Source organism: Hippopotamus amphibius, chromosome 5 (assembly GCF_030028045.1).
Source record: "Hippopotamus amphibius kiboko isolate mHipAmp2 chromosome 5, mHipAmp2.hap2, whole genome shotgun sequence".
Taxonomy (NCBI): domain Eukaryota; kingdom Metazoa; phylum Chordata; class Mammalia; order Artiodactyla; family Hippopotamidae; genus Hippopotamus; species Hippopotamus amphibius.
Window position 1 is genome coordinate 57,027,437 of NC_080190.1, and position 25,499 is coordinate 57,052,935.

General features: G+C 41.2%; 1 protein-coding gene across 2 annotated transcripts in view; it reads right to left on the reverse strand.

The window, feature by feature from the left end:
* SH2D4B (SH2 domain containing 4B) overlaps positions 1 to 25,499 on the reverse strand; it is a 79,578-nt gene that overhangs the window by 45,095 nt on the left and 8,984 nt on the right. For both annotated transcript variants that reach the window (XM_057736328.1, XM_057736327.1), the window contains exons 2-3: positions 7,522 to 7,685; positions 5,965 to 6,112 (exon numbers count right to left, since the gene is read on the reverse strand). In XM_057736328.1, coding sequence (XP_057592311.1) covers positions 5,965 to 6,112; positions 7,522 to 7,685 — 312 coding nt within the window. The remainder of the gene's footprint in view (positions 1 to 5,964; positions 6,113 to 7,521; positions 7,686 to 25,499) is intronic.

Genomic DNA, 25,499 nt, shown 5'->3' on the forward strand with positions numbered 1-25,499 from the left:
GGGAGGTCGTAGGCCCTGAGGGAGAGAGCAGGATCTTTACTGCTCATGTTCTGTGGTTGGAAGCAGAGGGAGAAGCATCCAAAAGCAGTCTTATGAGTTAAGAAAGTAGAGGAAAAAAATGCAAATTTTACCTGGCTTCATGATCTCCTTTTTTCTAAAAAAAAAAAAAAAAAAACTTCTATATGCATGTAAATTGCATTCAAATGGTGCCAGCCACAACAGAATGATTTTTAAAAATAGGTTTCTAGCTGTCTGTATCATCTATTTTGAAGTTCCTTCTTTAGCCCTACACAAGGTTCTGGGATTTTCCCCCCCATTTTCTAAAAGGAATTTCCTATGACCAGGGACTTTCCTGGTGGTACAGTGGTTGAGAGTCTGCCCACCAATGCGGGGGACACGGGTTCAATCCCTGGTCCAGGAGGATCCCACGTGCCACAGAGCGACTGGGCCCGTGCACCACAACTACGGAGCCTGCGCTCTAGAGCCCGCAAGCCACAACTATTGAGCCCGTGTGCTGCAGCTACTGAGGCCTGTGCTCCTGGAGCCCATGCTCCCTAACAAGAGAAGCCACCTCAGCGAGAATCCTGTGCACCGCAGTGAAGAGTGGCCCCTGCTGGCCACAGCCGGAGAGGGCCTGCGTGCAGCAACAAAGACCCCGCGCAGCCTAAATAAATAAATAATAATTTAAACAGAAAAAAAGGATATTTCCTATGACCAAGAGATTTCGCAGAATCTGCCTACATCCTCAACCCAGGCTGCCCAAAGTGAGCCCAGCCAACCTCCCTCCACCACCAGGCTTCTCATACAGGTTCTCTTCAGCCTCACCCTTCTCCTTTCTGGGTGGAAAAAAAAAAAAAAACCCCACAAAACCCACAACCTCAGCACAGCCATTCCAAGCACATTCTCTTTCCTCCAAGTCTGCACCTCCTTCGCAGGCTCCCCATGGCACGAGGGTGGTGCGATCCACCCATCCCTCAGCCTGGGGCTCAGATGCTTTGCTCTCTGCTTTCCCTCATCCCAACATCTAATTGATGCCAAGCCTTGCTGATTTCACCGCCATCGTTTCTCTATGTCCATCGCCTTCTATCTATCCATAGTCACAGACTCTGTCCACACCCTCATCACTTCCCACTCTGACCACTGCAAAGATCTCCTAACTGGCTCTCCCTGCCCCCAAACTTTCATCACCTGAATCACACCATCACTACAAGTTATCCTCGTAACACCTAATCCAACCACGGCCCTCTGTATCCTCGCAGGTCTGCTCTGCCCACAGAAAACAGTTTTCCTCCTTAGCGTAGCATTCAAGGGTTCCACAGCCTACCTTTCCAGGTTTATGTCTGGCTCCATCTGTCATGTGGCTTCTTCTCTCCCCCCAGGAGACCATTTATCACTCCACAGATCTCCTTTCCATTTCCTGTCTTTGCTCATGCAGGACTCCTGGAGGGAGCTTTGCCCTCCACTGTCCCCTGGGCATGGTTACGACTGAGGGCTGCTCATAGAGTTCTCTCTCCCCGGCACCCTGTAAGCTTTTTGAGAGCAGGGAGTTTATTACTACCACCACCTCCCTCCCCCAAACAACTGGCACTTACGTTCTCAGAGGGAAAAAAAGTATTAAATTAGATGAATGTTATTGGTGCATTGCTGCATGCAAGCCTCACATTGTGCTAGAATCTTGGTGTTGAAAGACATAATAAAAATTATCTAAACCAATCTCTAGCCTGATGCGTAAGATCCTTTGGCAAAGCTGTTGCAGTTATTGCGTAAGTCCCTTTGGCAAAGCTGTTGCAGTTATCTCTTGCTAAGTAACAACAAGCTACCAGCAAATTTAGTGGCTTAAAATACAACCATTTTATGTGCTTGTGATTCTATATACTATTAATTGGGGCTGGGCTTGGCTGGTTGGCCCTTCAGCCCCACATGGTGTCAGCCAAGGTCCATCACTTGGTTGAGGTCATTGACTGGAAGAACCATGAAGGCTGCACTCACATGCCTGGTGCCTCAGTGCTCCTCCGCGTAGCCTCTGTTTGGCTATAGCCTGGGTGTCCTTGCAGCATGGGAGTCTAGGACAGGAGGGCTTCTCGTGAGGCAGCTTCCAAAAGTGAGCATTGTCAGAGGGGCAAAGGTAGAAGCAACAGATCTCTTACAGCCTGTCCTCAGAAGTTACACAGATTCATTTCCACTGCACCCTGCAGACCAAAGCTCGCCACAAGGCCAGCGGAGACTCAGAGGAGGGGAAGCAGACCCCACTTCTCAAAGGGAGAGGCCAGGAATTTACCACCAGACATATTTAATCCATAACAGAAACCTTTTCAGATACTGTTTCAGCCTACACGTAACCATTTCCTGTGATGAAGAGCTCGTCACAATACAAGGGTAGATCTTTTACAGCAGCTCTGACAGAAGATATCCCAGCTCAGAAACATGGACCATGCAACACCAGAGTCTGATCTGATGTCCTTTAATGAGCCCCTCCAGGGCCCTGAAGATGCTACCTGCATTTCTGAGGCTCCTCAAAATGTAGACGTATTCCTCACGGTTGCTATGTATGATAAACACATATTAAACCCATCCAAGCTTAGAGAAGTAATTTTTAAAACAAAAACAAACACATAATAACGATAACCTTCTTTGGAAATAACACCAAAAGCCTGCAATTGGGTCCCTCAGTGAACCTGATGCTTGGCTTTACTGACCCCTCCATGAACCCCAACACAGAGCCAGCCCACAATTTATATCCCTCCATCACTGAGGTCCTCAAGGAGAACGTCAACCAGAAAATCTCTGCTAGGAACTGAGCCCCAAGAGCCCAGCTCCACTGAACTACCCTCCCAGCATCTGGGACTCAGCCCACCTCTGGGGAGGAGGGAGTCCAGAGATTGGGACTGGTGACTCTCACCGTTGGAGATACATGAAAAGTACTGGTTTTCTTCCCCAGCAGACTTCAATAATCATATGCAAAATCCAACAGTACAAACTAAATATCTCTCCACTGTGACTCGCATCACTATTATGGAACTATATTGTTAATTTCAATCAGTGTGGTAATGATTTATTGTGGCTGTGACAGGTGTCCTGTTCCACCTTAGATGCACGCTGAAGGACTAGGGTTTCATCAGGAAGCAGCAAACTAAGGCTCCCAGGCCAAATCTGGCTGACACGCGTTATGTAAGAGTCTCGTTGGACCACAGCCACACCCTTTTGTCTGCATATTGTCTGTGGCTGCTTCCGTGCTACAATGGCCTGGTGGAGTAGTTGTGACAGAGACATTAGGACCCAAAAAGCCCAAAATGTTGATTATCTGGTCCTTTACAGAAAATAGTTTGCTAACCCCTGGTTAGAGTGTACCACGTCTGCAACTGTCTCTCAAAGTGTTCGGCAAAAGGACAGCAACCAAAAAGTGCATATATGTATAGTAAATTCTTGCGTGTGTGTTCGCGTGCGTGTGTGTGGAGAAGGAAAGAAGGAAAGAGGATGAAAATGTGGCAAATATTAATAATTGGTAAATTTGAGTGGATAACATATGAGTATTCATTTCATTTTTCTCTCCACTTTTCTTCAAGGTTGATTTTCTTTTTAAATAAAGTGCTTTGAGAGTAAATATTGCTTCACTTAAAAACTCAAGACAGGAATGCCCTGGCGGTCCAGTGGTTAGGACTCCATGCTCTCACTGCTGAGGGCCCGGTTCAATCCCTGGTTAGGGAAATAAAATCCTACAAGCCATGTGGTGCAGCCAAAAAAAAAAAAAAAAAAAAAAGACCTGCAAAGAATCTCCTAGAAAAAAAATGCAACGCACGGGAAAGTTAACTAAGGAGACCGATAATAATATAAATATGATGTAACTAGCAATTGCAAAAGTTTTTAAAATAATGAGCACAATCATAGTAACAATAAAAATATTAAACCTAAAGTTTAATTAGAAAAGAAATGTAGAGCACCTAAATAAAACAATAAATTTTAACAAAGTCCAAAAACGAGAAGCCCACAGGTACATATGTTATGGAGAAGGTTTGGGGTTGGGTGGCCAGTGCATTCTCGGGTGTTAAAAAAAAAAAAAAACCTATATCAAAGACAAAAAAGAAGCTTTGAATGAAAGGGAGAACATACCACAGTCCTGAACACGAAGATTTAATGGTTCAATATTTAAAAAAATGTTCATCCTCCACAAATACAGCAATAGTATTGATGCAGTTCCAATGAAAACCACCATGTGGTTTTTTTGATGTTGGGTGGGGGAGGCGGATAGTGAGAAAATAATTTGAAAGTATCTCTAATAGGAAAAAATGGATGAGATTAGCCAAGGGCATTTTAGAAATGAAGAGTAATGATAGACTCTGACATTAGTAGATGGTAAAATTTATGCTAAAGCTACATATAATTAAACAATTAAATCTGGCTCAGGAATAATCAGTCAAAGAAGAAAAATCCACAAAACTCTCCTAAAGTAAGTAAGAAGTAAGAATCAAGGCAGCAAATCCAGTGAGAGGAGAGAGGATGGTTTACATAGTAAATGACGTTAGGATAATGCACTAGCCATATGGAAGAAAATAAAGTGAGGGCTGTACATCATACCACACTCCAAAGTGAAGGAAAATTAAGTGCAAAGAAATGAAATCAGGGAAGATACATAAAACAATGTAGATTCGTATTTTTATAAGCTTGTGATGGCACAGATCTTTCTATGCATAAAACAAATAATAAAGAAAAAGATTGCTATAGTTGGCTAATAAAAATTTTAACCTTCTGGGGACTTCCCTGGTGGTCCAGTGGGTAAGAATTCACGCTCCCAATGCAGAGGGCCCAGGTTCGATCCCTGGTCAGGGAACTAGATCCCGCATGCATGCCACAACTAAGAGTCCACATGCTGCAACTAAAGGTCCCATGTGCCACAACTAAGACCCAGCACAGCCAAAATAAATAAACAAATGTGAAAAAAAATTTTTAAACTTCTGAACATCTCAGACCACTATAACCAAAATTAAGAAAATAGCAACACACTAAAGAATTTAAAGATTCTTTTATTCAATAAAATAAGTAAAATAAAATAAAATAAGAAAAAAAAAGAAAATAGCAACAACAACACAGAAAAAACACTCACAATAGAAATGATATTAAGGGTCCAATGTCCCCATTATTTAATCATTATGGGGGGGAAGTTTTTAAAAATTCAAAAATGGGCAAATGCCACTAATATACAATTCATGAAATAATACAGTTGTTGAGATTCAGCATGATTACTATTTTTTCTTTTTGTTTATAGTATTTTCTGAGTTTTCTATCCCCCCAAAATATATTATTCCTGTAGAAAAAAAAAAATTTCAAAATAGGAGCCAGGAAAAAAAAAAAGTTGTTTTTTCAGGAAACCTGAGCTTCTTGCCAGAGGACAGTAAAGCTCCTTTACCAGCTCCTTTACCTCTCTCAGAATGAGTAGATATGCAAGGTTACAAACTACCTCCTATCCTGGGCAAAAAATATACATTTCTCATATCCTTGAATCCTCCAAAAATCTCAAGTAGGGTTTTGTTATTACCCTAATATTACAAACAAGAAAGTGAAGACTCAGAGAAGTTCAGCAAGCTTCCCAAGGTCACACAGCAGTAAGCAATAGAGTTGGAACTGGATCCCAGGCTGGTCTGACCACAAACTGAGCTCTTTTCAGGCCTTGTTTCAGGACCCTTGGTTTGGGACGTAGAGGGCTGAGTTCTGATCCTGGCTCTGTCCCCAACCACAACTACACACAGCCTTGGTAAGTCTCTTCCCCTGTCTGACCCTCAATTTCCTCATCTGTACAAGGAGATGTGGATCACCCCAAAAGGTATGTCAAGTTCCTTCCTGCTCAGACATGCCAAATTTCTGTTCTCGTAAAGTTCTCATTGGCCAAGGACTGTTCCAAACCAGAGATCAGCCCCAAGGGTTGATCTGTTGCGCAGGTGGCCTCACACAGACGCCCAGGCACTGGCCTACCTTGAATTCCTCATGGATGCGCTCCTCCAGAACTTTGGCAGCCTTGCGGTCCTCCATCTCCACTTTCCACTTCTCCGCCAGGACCCGGGCTTTTTCATTGGCCAGAGCATCCCGGAACTTCTTGGTGATCTCTGCCTCCTTCCGTCTCCTTCCAAGAGAACACCAGCAGGCATCAGGAGGTAGGGGAAACTTAAGGACCACATGCCAACAGCACTTCAAATAAAAACCATGCGTAATCATTCTTGGTCTATCAGAAGCGCAAGTATCTGAGGTTCACAAAGCTCAGTGTCAGCACAGGTGGGGAGAAACAGGCACTCTCCTGCACAGGAGTGTAAGTCAGCAGAATTGCTCTGGAAGCCAGAAAAAAAAACAAAAAAAAAAACTCAAACTCAGAAATCCCGTTTCTCAATCAAGTTTACAAAGGCGTAGGGAGATGCTCATTAGAGGATTTTTATAACCAAAAAATGGCAAACGACCTAAACGTCCCTCAACAGGACCAATAAGTTGGGTTTCTCATGTGATGGGGTACTATACAGGTATCTTGAACAGTGTTGTGGATCTGTATTAATCAATGTATCAGGGTGTGCATAAAGCAGTTTACAAAGCGTGTATTGCCCAAATGCTCACCATGGGCATCTAAGGCAGTGGGTATTGAGTTGTTCTTTAATTGAGTCCTTATAGTTTTCAATGTTGTTTACATGTTACCATTTTATGATTAAAACACTTTCATTAAAAATCGGGGGGGGTGTTGGGGGGAATGACTTGGGAGATTGGGATTGCCATATATACATTACTAATAAGAAAAAAATCAAATTGTACCCTTTAAATATATGCAGTTTATTGCATGTCAATTGTATCTCAATAAAAGTTCTTAAAGGAAAAAAAATTGGGGGGGAAGGTGGTTGGGGGGAATGAGTTAGGAGATTGGGATTGCCTTACATACATTACTAATAAGAAAAAAAATATCAAATTGTACACTTTAAATACATGCAGTTTATTACAAAAAAAATTGGGGGAAAATGTTGGAGCTGACTTCATATGAATTTCCAGGTCTGGCAAAAAATATGTTAAAAGTTGTTTATGAAAGAAGTCTGACCCCCACCCCCCGGTAACAGTAGGGGCCCAACTGTCCATCTTGTGTGAGAAAGGGAGGTAACAAGAAGAGGAACAAGCAGATTTACAAAGTGAATTCAAATTGTTCTGCTGTCCTGGGCACAACTTAGCGAGGAAAGAAGGCAAGAGGATACCATGTATTATCTCAATAAATCCAACTACACCCATATAGAAAAGGTGTTGTCATGCCCAAATCACGGATGTGAAAACTGAGGTCCCAGATCAGCTCACCACTAATTAGTGGAGCCAGGATTTGAACCCACAAGTTCCACCTGATGTAAGACTAGCACTTTGGTCACCTAATCTCAGCAAAGCTCCGAACAGCCAGCTGCCTGGCACCTCCTCCCTCCCACCCGTAACCTATCGTCCTTAATTTGAACCCACCCCCTGCCGCCGTGTTCAGGCCCGCGCCCCACCCCGCCAGCACCCACTGGCACCTCTCACCAGAGCTCCTCGGCCTCCCGCTGCGCCTGCAGCCGCGCCCTCTCTGCAATCAGCTCCTCAGAGATCTCTTCATAGGGCTTGTCTCCGGGGCCTTCTCCCATGACCCAGACCCAGACCTCGCCATCTGCCCCCAGGAGCCACTGGACATGCTTGTCACTCGCTGCCTCACAACACAGGAGGAGCAAGGAAGGAAGAAAAAAACAGGTCTGGGTTGTCACGAGTCAGGAATGACCTGGGCTGGCCAGGGGTGCACAGCCATCACACCACCCTACAGAACATCGTCACCTGCAAAGAGGATCCCAGAGAGATAGTGACCTGAGTGCAGGTCCACGGCCATCTCCCCCTCCCACTCCCTCTAGGGAGCGACACGGCAGCCAAGCCAGCCTGCTGGAGCAGATGTTCAAGGCTGGAACTGGTGTCCGAAGCCCAGAGACCCTGAGATCTTCAGCACAGAGGACATCAGGTGACAGCACAGCACTCGCTGAAGGAAGACCTGCGTCACTCCTAAGCCACAGCAGTTAGGAGCCCGGGAGTCTTCTCTCCTCTCTCTCTCTCTCTCTGTCTCTATCTCTCCTGTCCATTGGCTGGAAACAAGGAATTGGAGATGGCGACCAGATGAAGCAGCTGACCCCTGAGTCTCCTTGCCCCATATCAGCCTGTAACCTGAGCAAGAAATAAACCTGTGTTGGATTAAGTCACTGAGCTTTTTCAGTTTGCCTGTCCTAACAGAGTCCATTGATGACTATGACTAAGGTGGAAATCTGTTCCTAAAGCGGGGCGCTGGCCGAAGCAGGAGTCTCAACGAAGCGTCGCTGCCGTCGCAGAGATGTTCAGCAGGCTGGACGTCTGGAGACCCATGTGATGCGGGGGCAAAGCATCTGGTAAAGCTGTCAGACACTCTAACTTAAAAGGCAGACCCCCGTGCCTTCTGCACCTGTCCCTCTAAGGGAAGAGACTGAAAGACAGACGTCGGTAGTGGGCTGGTGGCTAGGAGCTGTGTTCGGCAAGATGTTAAGTTCAAGAAAGAACTGAGCCCTTTGCGAGTAGAAATGAAAGGGAACAGAGAGAACACAGAAATTGGGAACTTTGTAGGTTTGGAAAAGCCATCTCTTTCTAGGGCCCAAATTGCAAGAGATGGGGTTTTTAAAGGTTTTGTGTGACGGAGCCCAGTAGCACTTCTAAGGTGAATAAAGGGCCCTAGGATGCAGCACTCTGTGCTGGTCATGAGAGTGTGCTCCACGGACATCCCACAACAGGGAGCATAACTGACCGCGCACTCCAGCTCCTTCGCCCTTGTGTTTGCCCAAGGCCATGCTTCCAGAGGCGGCTCCCAGCCTTTGATTGAGCACAGCAGGCTGGTTCCTGGGAGACACGGGGCTCCTCTGATGGGCAATTTCCCGGAGGCCTTGGCAGACCTTCCCTGGACTGCGTGCCTGCCTGGAACACCTCCACCCACCCGACCTGCTCTTCCCCTCTCCTTCACTTAAGGTCACACTTGCACTGCAGTGAGATGGCTCTCCCAGCCTCCTCCAGCTCCCTATCCTTTTTCTCTCATAGGTGTTTCCTGAAAAAAACACCCTTGTGTGATTTTCTCCCAACCTTGTCTCTGTTCCTCAGGGCAGCCTCTGCTCCTCGCAAGCACACTCAGAGTGCAATCTCTCACACTTATTTTTCAAACAGCCTAATGTAGATGACCTTCCACTGAAAGGTAGAGGCACTGGGGTAAAGAGGCAAAGAGAAACAGGCAATTTGTGAAATACGTCCAGAGAAGAATCTTAGATGTTGCTCCTGGCACATGGAAGCAAACAGATCAGAAGCCTCCTAAGTCTCTGAGTCTGGACTGAAAAAGCCTCTGATTGTTCAAGACTTAAACAACCGCTGGGCACCCAACCTCCATGACCAAGGGGCAGGTTTCCAAGGCTACACGGGTCCAAGGAGGGTGCGATCCTCAACACTCACTCTGGATGTGGCCAGGGGGAATAATGAACAAGAGGAGCCTCCAGGGCACAGACAACATCCATTCAAGGCCATCCCATCACTGCCAGGGCACGGGGACGTCACAGAGCCTGACCTGCAGGACTTCAGGATGCTACAGACTGGTGGCTGGGTGGGGCTCACACTCCCCACTTTTCCACAGCAGATATTCTGATCCTGCTCCCCCAATGTATATCGTGTCTAAAAGGTGGGTGGTGTTAGGATGACATATCTTTTTAGCCATATCAGGACCTTAGAGAGCCTAATGCAAAGCACGTGTAGACTGTGAACTTTGGGTCAGTGCAGTGACCAGGTGAGACGTGCAGGTGTCCCCTTAGGGAGATGGTGAGTGTATTTATGCAGAGAAGAACAAAACACGTGAGCGACCGGAATGACAGTTTCTGACAGTGACCACACCATGTCCAGCACCCCAGCTCCACTCCCTGAGGCCAGCAGATGACCACTCTTCTCAGGTTCCCTTCAGTTCCATGGGGCCAGACGACTGAATTCTAGTCTGTGGAACATAAGGGGAAGTGATTCGTGCCACTTTCAGGCTGAGGCTGTTTGCTGTCCACGTGCCTTTTCCACAGTCTCTCTCCCATCCGTTCAACGGGAAATAAATGACTCCAAGATGGTGGAGAAAAAAGCAGCCTGATCCATGAGTCAGTGTTGGAAAGCAAGCCATGCAGACAGCTACCCAATCCACACCCAACTGCGATGTAATCAGAAATAAACCTTCATTATATTAACCCACTGAAATTCCAGCACTTATCTATTGCAGAAGGCAGCATTAATTCCCCTAGCATTGTTATTTTTTAGCATTTTAAAAGCAATGTAGTAACAGAGGAACGTAAGTTTAATTATGACTGATAGAACCAGGGAAGCAACCACTACTAGAACTGTAGAATTCCAAATTAATAGCAGGCAAAATTAACTGATAAGAGGCTTACCAATCCTGCAAAAATACTTAAAGGGAAAAGAGAAAACAACAGAAAATGTGTAGCTATTACAGCGAACACTGTCAGTTACTTCCTCACAACCCATTCCAGCCACCTTCCTCCCTTACTAAAAACCCCAATTTGTTTGGGGAGTAACAGAGATCCCTCTGTTTCAGGAGAGGCAAGTTTCTACCCCAGCCTCAAAGAACAAATAAAATTAATCTAAACCCATCATGTAAATTTATTCTCACTGGCAAGTAACCGGTCTAGAAGTGACTAGACATCCCCATTTCTGACAAGGGAGATGTAGGCATTAGTCCCAATGACGGGGACTCATTCTCTAAACAAAAGGTGAAGACTTCTTAAGGTTGCAGACAAATACTGTTTGATTCCACTTATATGAGGTACCTAGAATAGTCACATTCATAGAGTCAGAAAGTACATCGGAAGATGCCAGGGACTGGGTGTTGGAGGGTAGAGGGAATGGGGAATTAGTGTTTAATGGGAACAGAGTTTCAGTTTAGGAAGGTGAAAAATTCAGGAGATGGATCATGGTGAGAGTTGCACAACAATGTGAATGTACTTAGTGCCGCTGAACTGTACGGTGAATTATGGCTAAATAGTATGTTCTATATTATGTGACTTTTACCACAATAAAAAAAAAAATTTTTAAAAAAAAAGGTAAAGACTTCTTAGGAGAAATCCCTTCACTCTTTGCTCTTTTACCTTACCTCCTTCTTCCTGCCTGGAATGAAGAAGTGATGCCAGGAGCTGCTGGAGGACTTTTGCAGCCATGAGGAAGAAAGCCACATGCTAAGGGTGAGTAAGTGGAAAGACCGAAGGAGATGGGGCCTTGATGATCTTGTAGAGCAGCTAAACTAATCTACCCATTGCAGTACACCTCCAGAATTCTTATCATTTGAGAAAAATAAGGAACTCCAAGGAATAAAGTTCTGTAACTATTCAATGAAATGTGGTAAAGTAAATAAATATGAAAGATTTGTTTAATTAGGCAACTATTAATTGTTCATCCTGTTACTTACAGCCAAGCACATCCTTAATTGATAAAGGTGACAAATGAAAAATAACACATAAGCCCTAAACCCTAAGTATATTCATTAACACAAAAATGGGAACAGAATTAATTTCCCTATTAAAAATCTGAGACTGTCAGATGTAAATAAAAAGTAAAATCCAGACACTGCTTTGGGAAAGACCCCGGTGTTCTCCTTCTCCTGAGGAGGGTGGAAAAAAGTAAAATCCAATTGTGTGCTATCTAAGTAAAACACACATGTTAAAAAAAAAAAGTTTAAAAATAAAGAGCTAATCAACAATAGACTGTGAAAAGGCAAGAAAAAGGAAGCAGAAGTGGCAATGTCAGACAAAGGAAATTCAAGGACAAATGTGTTAGACAAGACAAAGAAGAATATTATGTGACAATAAAAGATACAACCCACAAAGAAGATATAACAGTCACAAGACTATACAACAAACAACATAGCAAACAACTGCATAAAACAAAAACTCCTCACAACTCAAGGAGAATTTGAAAATGTATGTATGCTCACGGTGGAGGGTTTTACTAGGTTTATTTAAGAAGCTGGTAGACCAAATAGATTTTAAAAATTAATAACACAGAGGATTTGAATAATATAGTCAACAAATTTTACTTAACAACTACAGAACTTTACTCCTTAAATATTGACAATATAGTTTTCTTCTTCTGATCTTGCAATTATGAGAAAATTTTATAGGCCATATTCTCAAATAATAATACAAAACTTAGAAATCAATGGGGTAAAACAGCCATCAAGAAAATATCTCCTAGCAGACTTCCCTGGTGGCACAGTGGTTAAGAATCTGCCTGCCAATGCAGGGGACACGGGTTCAATCCCTGCTCTGGGAAGATCCCACATGCCGCAGAGCAACAAAACCCATGCGCTACAACTACTAAGCCTGTGCTCTAGAGCCCACAAGCCACAACTACTGAGTCTGAGTGCCACAACTACTGAAGCCCGTATGCCTAGAGCCCATGCTCCACAACAAGAGAAGCCACCTCAGTGAGAAGCCTGCACACCACAATGAAGAGTAGCCCCCAGGGACTTCCTAGGTGGTGCAGTGGTTAAGAATCCTCCTGCCAATACAGGGGACATGGGTTCCATCCCTGGGCCAGGAAGATCCCACATGCCATGAAGCAGCTAAGCCCATGTGCCAGAAATACTGAGACTGCACTCTAGAGCCCGTGAGCCACAACTATTGAGCCCATGTGTCCCAACAACTGAAGCCCCCTCGCCTAGAGCCTATGCTCTGCAACAAGAGAAGCCACTGCAATGAGGAGCCCATGCATCACAATGAAGAGTAGCCCCCTTTCTTCCCCAACCAGAATGTAAGCACCATGGGTGCAGGAATTGGGTCTGTCATACCTCCCATTGTAGACCCAGGGCCTAAAATGGTACCTGGCACAGAGTGGTACTTAGTATATATTTGTTGAATGAGCCAGTGGAATCTTTCTTCTTACTTGAGTAACTTGATGCTCTATCAAATACCCAAACAAGGGATGTAAAGTGAAACCCCAGAGGTGTGTGCAAACTGGAATGTTCACTGGCCATTCCCTTGAGGGCGTGGAGCTTTCAGTTAGAAGGGAAGGGGTTATAAACCCTCACTTAATCCCTCCATAGCACCCCGAGACAAGAGCCAGGAAGAGAATAGGTTAGTGATGAAGTTCTTATCCACTCTTTTGGGGCTTGGTTGGATAGTTTGTTTTTTGCCAAATTTGCAACTTGTAGTTAGCAGTTGTTTTGATTTTATTGTTAATGTAATGACGATCATTTCTAAACTTGTCTATATCAAATAAAGGGAAAAGATTTTTTTCTGCAAAAAAAAAAAAAAGAGTAGCCCCCGCGCCACAACTAGAGAAAGCCCACGCACAGCAACAAAGACCCAACGCAGCTAAAATAAATAAATAATAAATCTTTTAAAAAAAAAAGAAAGAAAGAAAGAAAATATCTCCTAGAGAACCCATGGATTTTAGGGGAGATCAAAACTGAAATTACACATTCTCTAGGGAGAAAATTATAGCAAAAAAATATGAACACAGGTAATAGTAAGCTCAAAAGAAAAATTATAGGCTTAAAGGCTTTCTTTTTGATGTCATAGTGAAGATAAAACTCTCTTCTCCAAACACAACGTAAATGCCTCCATGGACTCTACACCAAACAGAAGTGTGAAACAGTGAGCAGGTTGGAAGCCCCAGGCTGCCATGTGGGTCCTGAAGCAAATGGTGGTCACCAGGAATGTGCCTTCTATAGGGTAGAGGGGAATCAAGGTGCTCCAGGTGACACTGGGGCCTGAGTAGGATTGAGATTAGATGCTGGTAATGTGCTTGGCAAGTTCAAGAAATAGTGCGAAGGACACTGTGGCTGTGGTAGAGGGAGCAAGAAGGGAAACTGGAAATGCAGTTGGAGAAGCAGCAGCTTCAATTCATTCAATGTCCCACCATGTTGGACACTGTTGACCCTGGTAAGGACTTTGGATTTTATTCTGAGTGAGATGCGAAGCCATGAGAAGTGGAGAGAGGGAAAGTGATATAATCTCATTTATATACATTTTTTTAATTTATTTATTTGGTTGCACTGGGTCTTAGTTGAGGCATGTGGGCCCCTCAGTTGTGGCTCATGGGCTCCTTAGTTGTGGGATGCAAACTCTTAGTTGCAACATGCATGTGGGATCTAGTTCCCTGGCCAGGGATTGAACCCAGTGGGAGCACAGAGTCTTAACCACTGTGCCACCAGGGAAGACCCCTCACTTATATTTCAAAATGCTCACTCTCCCTGCTGTGTAAAAAACAGGGGACAAGAAAAGCTGTAGGCCAGTAAGCATTTGTAATAGTCCAGGGGACAGACAGTCATTTCTTGGACTAAGATGGTCCTGGTGGTGGAGGTATAAAGTGGTTAAGATTTAGGATATATTCTAAAGGAAAAAGCAATATTTGCTTAAATTTTGTATATGAGTTGTGAAGGAAAAAGAGCAAGAAAACTCTACCTTATCAGCTTAAGCAATGGAATGGATGGTCATGTTACTGAAAGGAGTAACAGGAAAGAAACTGCTTGGATAAATCAACATTTGGGCCAAATTAAGTTTAAGATGTCTATTAGAGATCCAATAGGCAGTTGAATAACAGAGAGTTCAGAGAAGAGGCTGGAACTAAAATAGAATTTTTTGGAGGCATCAGTGTATAGATATTTAAAGCCACAAAACTGGACAAGAGCAGGAAGAGAGTCAGTGTAGAAAGAAAACAGGAGAGATCGAAGGATCGAAGCACAGCACACTCCAACACTTAGGTAGGAGGAGGACCCCCAGTGAGATGAGGACAAAGAAGCCTGTGAGGCAGGAGAACAACCAAAAGAGAGCAGTATCCCAGAAGCCAAGGGCAGAAAGAATTTCAGGAATTAAAGGGAGGTCAACTATATCAAAGGCTACTGATGGGTCAGTGGGATAAAGACAGAATTGATCACTGGATTCAACAACATGGAGGTCACCAAAGACCTTGACAAAGGTGGTTTTATGAGTTTGTGAAGAAGAACACTTGGACACTTTTAAAGGAAAATATAAAAGCATATCATTATTACTTTGGGGAAGGGAAGAATTTCTTCTAAAAGACATAAAAGGAATAAACTAGAAGAGACTATGTCAATATATTTGGATATAGATTAAACCTTAAAATTTCTACACACAAAAAATACCATAAAGACAATTAAAAAGTCAAGCCACCGACTGAGAGAAGATACTTGAATACACACAACTGTCAAATGATTGCACCAATTAATAAAATCAATAGTAACAGCTAACATCTACAGAGGCTTATCTGCTAATCATGGTTCAACATATTTTACATGTATTAACTTATTAATGTCTAGAACAATCTTTATCCACTAGGGTCCTGTGAGAGAAATAAGCCCTATAAAACATAATTTGAATGGTGATTTTTTTTCTCAGTGTCCCCAAGAATGGCAGTACTAGTCTAGATGCACTGTAGAAAAGTTAACTCATTGCATTGTATCCTTTAAGGCAGCTGTTATCAAATAATTTGCTCTCAAGACCCCTTTATATTCTTTAAAAATATTGTGTGTCTCAAAGAATTTTTGTTTATGTAGGTTATATCTATCAATATTTACCATATTCAAAATTAAAACTGAGAAAATTTTTAATATATATTGATTTAAAATAATAGCCATTCGGGACTTCCCTCACAGTCCAGTGGTTAAGACTCTGCACTTCCACTGCAGGAGGCATGGGTTTGATGCCTGGTCAGGGAACTAAGATCTCACATGCCACAGGGTACAGCCAAAAAATAAAAGATAAAATAATAGCAAATCCATAACATATATAACATTTTTATGAAAAAAAATAGCTATATATTATAAAGTTTAAAATATTTAATTGGGAGAGTGGCTTCGTTTTCCAGTTTTGCAAATCTGTTTAATGTCCAGCTTAATAGAAAGCAACTGGACTCTGTTGCAACACATAATTTTAGTTGAATTGTATGAAAAAACAATTGACTTCACACAGACATATAATTGGAAAGAGAAGAAAAGAGAAAAATTCATGGGTTTTCAGATATTATTGATAATCTTCTTTTATACTATACCAAAACTGAAATGATAGTTTCTTATATGTTAGTTGTGATGTAAAACCTGAAACCATATCAGTGAATTTATTGTACTTTGTTATATTAAAATTCATTGGTCATGTTAATTTCTTAGTTTTGGTGTCACTGTATCATGGTAACATAAAATGTTACCATTAGGGGAAGCTGAGTGAAGGGTATATGGAAATTCTCTGAACAATTTTGTAATTCTTCTCTAAGTCTAAAGTTACTTTCAAATAAAAAGTTTAAAATTCCTTAAGCAAAATAAAATTAAAATCCATTGGTTTATTTTGCACTTTGAATGGATTTTTTACTGATGCATGAGTTTGCAATATTTCTCATAGGTCCTTTGGAAAATACTAGTTCACTGAGTCAAGTGGATCTTCCAAACGTTGACCCATTTTCTTCTACAATATCATAAAATTGTTTGTTAATATCACTGTGAACCTCAGAGAAAAGCCTTTATGTATTGGGAATCTAGTAAGTTCATTGTGGCTGATACAAGTTTTCCAAAAATTCTAATTTTTGCTTGAAAGCTGGAGTTTTATCACTGGTATAAATTTTATCCATTGTTTGCCCTGAAGTGACAGACTCACTTTACTCACTTTAAAATACCCAAGTCTGAAAAAAGACATAGTTTGTCAATCTTCTCTCAATTAAAACTGTCATTCCATGAATAAAGAGGCTAGTTCAGCACATAAGTCAAACAATCACACAGTGCTTTTCCTCAAGACACCCATCATACATGCAGCAGAAATGCTTTATGCATCCTTGCATTTTGTCATACAATAAAATGAATAAGGTTTACTGTTTCATCAAGGAGTGAAACCATCATCAGTTTTACTGTGAGTGTGTGTTGATGGAAAAATACAATCATTTCATTCCTACAAGACTGGAAAGAATAAAAAAGTCTAATGAAAACTTCTAATTGTTGAAAAGGATATAGAGCAATGATAATTCTTATAAATTGCTGATGGTAGAAGGCACTGATACAGCCACTTTAAAGGTATTTGGCAAATATTTAGTAAAGTTGAACATACTACACATTATTACCAAGGAATAGCACTTCCAAGTACACACGTGCCCAGAGAAACCTGAACAAGAAGGTTCATGGAAACATTGTCCAAAATATTACAAATCAGAAACAACATAAATGACCAATCAAGGAAAACAGATAAATAAATTATGGCATGTTCTTATACTGCAGTACTCTACAGCAAGAAAGATAACAAGGTTTGAACAACACAGACATATCTCCTTAAAAAATGCAAAGCCAGGGACTTCCCCGGTGGTGCAGTGGTTAAGAATCCGCCTGCCAATGCAGGGGACACAGGTTCTATCCCTGGTCCGGGAAGATCCCACATGCCGCAGAGCAACTAAGCTCATGAGCCACAACTACTGAGCCCGCGCTCTAGAGCCCGGGAGCCACAACTACTGAGCCCATGTGCTGCAACTACTGAAGCCTAGAGCCCGTGCTCCACAACAAGAGAAGCCACCACAATGAGAAGCCTGTGCACCGCCACAAAGAGTAGCCCCCACTCACGCAACTAAAGCCCGCGCTCAGCAATGAAGACCCAACGCAGCCAATAAACAAACAAATAAACGAATAATTTTTAAATACAAAACCAATAAGTTAAATTCAGATTGCATATAGTATAATGTTATTCATATAATGATTAGGTAACATACTGCTTACAAAATATATATTAAAGTATGGAAAAGGATGATACACATTGAATTTGTAATAGGGTTGCATATGGGCAGAGAAATGGGGAGTGAAATTTTAGAAAGGCATTAAAGTGGATCTCAACTGTATATGAAGTATTTAAATGAAAACAAAGAAGGCACTAAGTTAACACTTAATAAAGACATTATGGGTCCATGAGTACATATTATACTATTTTCTATTCTGCCTATATGTTTAAATATTTTATAATGAGAAATTTTAAAAGCTTTGTTTTAAAAAAGATGTAACATTAATAAGTTAAGCTCTCAATCTAAGACATTAAAAAAAGAACAATAAAATAAAAGTGGGAGAAAAGAATTAATGAAGAAAAAATTAGTGAATACAACTAATGTTAGTGAATACAAAGCATATATATTATAAAAACAACCAAACATTTGTTCTTTGAAAAATGTAATAAAATAAGAAACCACCCAGCATGCTTAAATTAAAATATATACGTTATATGCTATATATATGCCATATATATGTTTTTATATATATATGGTATGTGTATACAGTATATATAATATATATATATGGCGTTAGGAATTAGAAAGACAATGTAAAACAAGAACTGATTAAAAGAGAATATCATGTGCTATTCTGTGTTAATAAATTTGAAAATATAGATATAGATATAGGTATAAATGTTGGTGACCTTAAATTAGACAATGATTTCTTAGATAGGATACCAAAAGCACAAACAACAAAGAAAATATATACAACTTGGACAGCATCAAAATTTGAAATTAAAACTTTTGTGTTTCAAAGGATGCCATCAAGAAAGTAAAACGGCAATCCAAAGAGTAGGAATAAATATTTACAGATCAGATATCTGATAAGGAACTTGTGTCTGGAGTATATAAAAATTCTTGCAACTCAATAATAAAAAGACAACTCTGTCAAAAAATGGGCAAAGTATCTAAATAGACATTTCTCCAGAGAAGATATACAGATGTCCAATAAGCACAAGAAAAGATGCTCAACATCTTTACTCATCAGGGAAATGCAAATCAGAACCACAATGGCCTAATACTTCACACCTCCCAGGATGGATTTAACCAAAAACATAGATAATAACAAGTACTGGTGAGAATGTGGAGCAATTGAAACTCTCATACACTGCTGGTGGGAAGGTAAAATGGTGCAACCGTTTTGGAAAACAATTTGCCAATTCCTCAAGTTATCAAACATAAAGTTATGAAGTGATCCAGCAATTCCACTTGTTGGTACACACCCAAGAGAAATGGAAACACATACACACAAAAGCTTGTACGTGAATGTTTACAAAAGCATCATTCACAATAGCCAAAAGTGAAAACAGCCCAAAGGTCCATTAAGAGATGAATGGATATCCAAAAACTACAGAATACACTTTCTTCTCAAGTACACATGGAACATTCTCCAGGATAGATCACATCTTGGGTCACAAGTCAAGCCTCAGTAAATTCAAGAAAATTTAAATCGTATCAAGCATCTTCGCTGACCACAATGCCATGAGACTAGATATCAATTACAGGAAAAAAACTGTAAAAAATACAACCACATGGGGCTTCCTAGGTGGCACAGTGGTTGAGAATCCGCCTGCCAATGCAGGAGACACGGGTTCGATACCTGCTCCAGGAAGATCCCATATGCTGCGGAGCGACTAAGCCCGTGTGCCACAACTATTGAACCTGCACTCTAGAGCCCGTGAGCCACAACTATTGAGCCCATGTGCTGCAGCTACTGAAGCCCACTCGCCTAGAGCCCGTGCTCAGCAACAAGAGAAGCCACGGCAATGAGAAGCCCGTGCACCACAATGAAGACAAGCCCCCACTCACTGCAACGATAAAAGAAAGCCCATGCACAGTAAAAAAGACCCAACGCAGCCAATAAAATAAATAAATAAATAAATTTATAAAAAATAAAAATAAAAAAATACAACCACATGGAGACTAAACAATACGCTATTAAACAACCAAGAAATCACTAAAGAAATCAAAGAGGAAATAAAAAAATACCTAGAAACAAATGACAATGAAAACACAATGACCCAAAACCTATGGGACGCAGCAAAAGCAGTTCTAAGAGGGAAGTTTATAGCAATACAGTCCTACCTCAAGAAACAAGAAAAATATAGAATAAACAACCTAAACTTACACCTAAAACAATTAGAGAAAGAAGAACAAAAAACCCCAAAGTGAGCAGAAGGAAAGAAATCATAAAAATCAGATCAGAAATAAATGAAAAAGAAAGTAAGGAAACAATAGCAAAGATCAATAAAACCAAAAGCTGGTTCTTTGCAAAGATAAACAAAATTGATATACCATTAGCCAAACTTATCAGGAAAAAAAGGGAGAAGATGCAAATCAACAGAATTAGAAATGAAAAAGGAGAAGTAACAACTGACACCACAGAAATACAAAAGATCATAAGAGACTACTACAAGCAACTATATGCCAATCAATTGGATAACCTGGAAGAAATGGATAAACTCTTAGAAAAATAAAATCTTCCAAGACTGAACCAGGAAGAAATAGAAACTATGACCAGACCAATCACAAGCACGGAAATTGAGACTGTGACTAAAAATCTCCCAACAAACAAAAGCCCAGGGCCAGATGGATTCACAGGCTAATTCTAGCAAACATTTAGAGAAGAGCTAACACCTATCCTTCTCAAACTCTTCCAAAATAGAGCAGAAGGAGAAACACTCCCAAACTCATTCTGAGAGGCCACCATCACCCTGATACCAAAACCAGGCAAAGATGTCACAAAAGAAAGAACATTACAGGCCAATATCACTGATGTATATAGATGCAAAAATCCTCAACAAAATACTAGCTAACAGAATCCAACAGCACATTAAAAAGATTATACACCATGATCAAGTGGGGTTTATCCCTGAAATGCAAGGATTCTTCAATATATACAAATCAATCAGTGTGATACACCATATTAACAAATTGAAGGATAAAAACCATATGATCATCTCAATAGACGCAGAAAAAGTTTTGACAAAATTCAACATCCATTTATGATAAAAACTCTCCAGAAAATGGGCATAGAAGGAAATTACCTCAACATAATAAAAGCCATATATGACAAACCAACAGCCAACATCGTTCTAAAAGGTGAAAAACTGAAAGCACTCCCTCTAAGGACAGGAACGAGACAGGGCTGTCCACTCTCACCATTATTATTCAACATAGTTTTGGAAGTGTTAGCCACAGCAATCAGAGAAGAAAATGAAATAAAAGGAATCCAGATTGGAAAAGAAGAAGTAAAATTGTCACTCTTTGCAGATGACATGATATTATGCATAGAAAACCCGAAGACTCTACCAGAAAAGTGCTAGCACTAACCGAATTTAGTAAAGTAGCATGATACAAAATTAGTGTGCAGAAATCTATTGCATTCCTACACACTAACAATGAAAGAGCAGAAAGAGAAATTAAGGAAACTCTCCCATTTCCCACTGCAACAAAAAGAATAAAATACCTAGGAATAAACCTGCCTAAGGAGGCAAAAGACCTGTATGCAGAAAACTATAAGACACTGATAAAAGAAATCAAAGACGACACAAACAGATGGAGAGACATACCATGTTCTTGGATTGGAAGAATCAATATTGTGAAAATGACTATCTTACCCAAAGCAATTTACAGATTCAACGCAATCCCTATCAAATTACCAACGGCACTTCTCACAGAACTAGAACAAGAAGTCTTACGATTTGTATGGAAACGCAAAAGACCCCGAATAGCCAAAGCAATCTTGAGAAGGAAGGACGGAGTTGGTGGACTTAGGCTTCCTGACTTCAAACTATACTACAAGGCCACAGTGATCAAGACAGTATGGTACTGGCACAAAAATAGGAAGGTAGATCAATGAAACAAAATAGAGAACTCAGAGGTAAGCCCAAACACATATGGGCACCTTATCTTTGACAAAGGAGGCAAGAATATACAATGGAAAAAAGACAGCCTCTTCAATAATTGGTGTTGGGAAAACTGGACAGCAACAAGTAAAAGAATGAAATTAGAACACTTCCTAACACCATACACAAAAATAAACTCAAAATGGATGAAAGACCTAAATGTAAGGCCAGACACTATAAAACTCCTAGAGGAAAACGTAGGCAGAACATTCTATGACATATATCAAAGCAAGATCCCTTTTGACCCACCTCCTAGAATAATGGAAATAAAATCAAGAATAAACAAATGGGACCTAAGGAAACTTAAAAGCTTTAGCACAGCAAAAGAAACCATAAAAAAGACAAGAAGGCAACCCTCAGAATGGGAGAAAATACTTGCCAACAAAGCAACGGACAAAGGATTAATCTCCAAAATATATAAGCAGCTCATGCACCTTAATACCAAAAAAGCAAATAACCCAATCCACAAATGGGCAGAAGACCTAAACAGACATTTCTCCAAAGAAGATATGCAGATAGCTAACAAACACATGAAAAGATGCTCAACATCACTAACCATTAGAGAAAAGCAAGTCAAAGCCACAATGAGGTATCACCTCACACCGGTCAGAATGGCCATCATCAAACAATCTAGAAACAATAAATGTTGGAGATGGTGTGGAGAAAAGGGAACTCTCCTGCACTGTTGGTGGGAATGTAAGCTGGTACAGCCACTATGGAAAACAGTTTGCAGGTTTCTTAAAAAACTAAAGATGGAACTACCATATGACCCAGTAATCCCACTACTGGGCATATACCCAGAGAAAACCATAATCCAAAAAGAAACATGTACCATAACGTTCATTGCAGCACTATTTACAATAGCCAGGACATGGAAGCAACCTAAATGCCCATCAACAGATGAATGGATAAAGAAGATGTGGCACATATATACAATGGAATATTACTCAGCCATAAAAAGGAATGAAATTGAACTATATGTAATGTGGTGGATATACCTAGAGACTGTCATACAGAGCGAAGTAAGCCAGAAAGAGAAAAACAATACCGTATGCTAACTCATATATATGCAATCTGAAGAAATGGTACTGATGAACCTAGTGACAGGGCAAGAGTGGAGATACAGATGTAGAGAATGGACTTGAGGACACAGGGCTGGGGTGGGAGGGCGAAGGGGAAGTTGGGACAAAGTGATAAAATAGCATAGACATATATATACTACCAACTGTAAAATAGATAGCTAGTGGGAAGTTGCTGTATAACAAAGGGAGATCAACTGGTTGATGCGTGATGCCTTAGAGGGCCAGGACAGGGAGAGTGGGAGGGAGTTGTGGGAGGGAGGGGATATGGGGATATGTGTATAAATACAGCTGATTCACTTTGGTGTACCTCAAAAGCTTGTACAAGAGTGTAAAGCAAATATATTCCAATAAAGAGCTAAAAAATAAATAAATAAATAAGTAAATAAATAAATAAAATTTAAAAAATTTCAAAAAGTCCAGTTCAGTCAGACGCATACCTCATCCCCCCAACTCAGGCTCAATTCGTGGCTCTAGATCCCACAGTGGGGAAGGGGTGCAGCCTTTCCTTTCAGGTGCCCCTCCCCTACTCACTCTGCAGCTCTGACACCCCCAGGTTCAGGGCTTGAGGGAGGAGGGAGATGCTACCAAAGTCTTTTTTTTTTTTTAATAAATTTATTTATTAAAAAAAAAAGCGATGAATGGATAAACAAAATGTGGTACAGCCACATAATGGAATACTATTCAGCCATAAAAAAGAACAATACTGATACATGCTACATTGTGGATGGACCTTGAAAACATTATGCTAAGTGTAAGAAACCAGTCACAAAAGCCTAACATTATATTATTCCATTCATATGAAAGTCCAGAATAGGGAAATCCATAGAGACATAAAGTAGATTAGCAGTCACCAAGGGCTGAAGAAGAGAGAGAGGGGTCTGGGGGGTACTAGTTAAAGTGTATAGGTTTTCTTGAGATGATGAAAATATTCCAAAATTGACTATGGTGATGGTTACACATTTCTGTGAATATACTAAAAACCATTTAGTTGTACACATTAAATGGGTGACTTGTGTACACTTTAATTGGGCTACTTGTATGGTATATGAAGTATATGTCAATAAAGCTGTTCGTGCCAACAGCAACAAAAACTCTCCTGGTAATTTATGTGACAAGGTAATTTATAGTGAAAAAAATCAGTTAGGGTATAGAGGTCTAAACAACGTATCAACCAAGTTAACCCAACTGACATCTATAGAACACTCCACACTACAGCAGAATATTCTCTTTTTCAAGTGCACACAGAACATTCACCAAGGTAGACTACATTCTCAGCCATTAAAAAAGAAACAACAAATTTTAAATGTTTGAAATCATTTATGGTGTGTACTGAAAACCCAACTGTGGTGGTCATATAATAAGTACATCCGTGAGGTGCTAGGATAAAAATAAATGCTCCCTGAGGCCCTAAGTCATGTCATTTTGAAAGGACATGGGGGAAACAGGTGAGGAAATGCACACAAAGAATTTAAACCCCAAAGTTGAATGCAAAATCTGGTCCCAAATGTGAGAATCCTAGGAAGCTATGCTAGTTTTTACGTGAGAAAAACCTGGAAAGCAGTGATGCCACTAGCCACTCGGAGAGATAACAGAGAGTCAGGCAGCCACCTGCAACCTGCTGCTTCAGCCCAGCTCCTCTGAGCAGAGCTGAGACCTGGTGTCAGGTTATAGGGAGTCAGGAGATAACCAGCTGGTGGCTTTTCTCAGAAACTGCTCCTACTGACCTCCAAGCAGAAGAGGAAGCATTAAGTTGACAGGGAAGGAGGGAGGTAGCAGGCATGATCACCCCTGAAGCAACAGGAGAAAATACAACCCAGGCAGCTCAGCCCAGCGCCCCAGCTGGGGCCCTGCAACAGGCAGAAGGACTTCCCTCCACCCAGAGCTGAGCAAAACTCCACCTGTTTAAACAGCCCATGGGCTGTAGAAAACCAGCTATGGTTGCTGGGGGGAAAAGGAGGGACGGATAAATTGGGAGATTGGGATTGACATATATACACACTATTGACACTATATATAAAATAGATAATTAATAAGGACTTACTGGGGACTTCCTAGGTGGTGCAGTGGTTAAGAATCCACCTGCCAATGCAGGGGACACGAGTTCGAGCCCTGCTCCAGGAAGATCCCACATGCCGCGGAGCAACTAAGCCCAGTGCACCACAAGTACTGAGCCTGCGCTCTACAGCCCGTGAGCCACAACTATTGAGCCTATGTACCGCAGCTAATAAAGCCCATGTGCCTAGAGTCCATGCTCTGCCACAAGAGATGCCACTGCAATGAGGAGCCCGCACACCACGATGAAGAGTAGCCCCCACTTGCCGCAACTAGAGGAAGCCCTTGTGCAGCAACAAAGACCCAAAGCAGCGAATAAATTAACTAATTTAAAAATTTTTTTTTAATTTTTTTTAAAAATAAGGACCTACTGTATAGCACAGGGAATGCTACTCAATACTCTGTAATGACCTGTATGGGAAAAGATTCTAAAAAAGAGTGGATATATGTATAAATATAACTGATTCACTTTGCTGTGCACCTGAAACTAACACAACATTGTAAATCATCTATACGCCAATAAAATTTTTTTTTAAAATATACAGCCCATGGGCTTTTGGCAGCATCTGGGAGAAAGTGGGAGAGACAGGAGAAACCCGTCCGCGTGGGCCCAAGCTCCTTGGGAACCTGCTGAAAA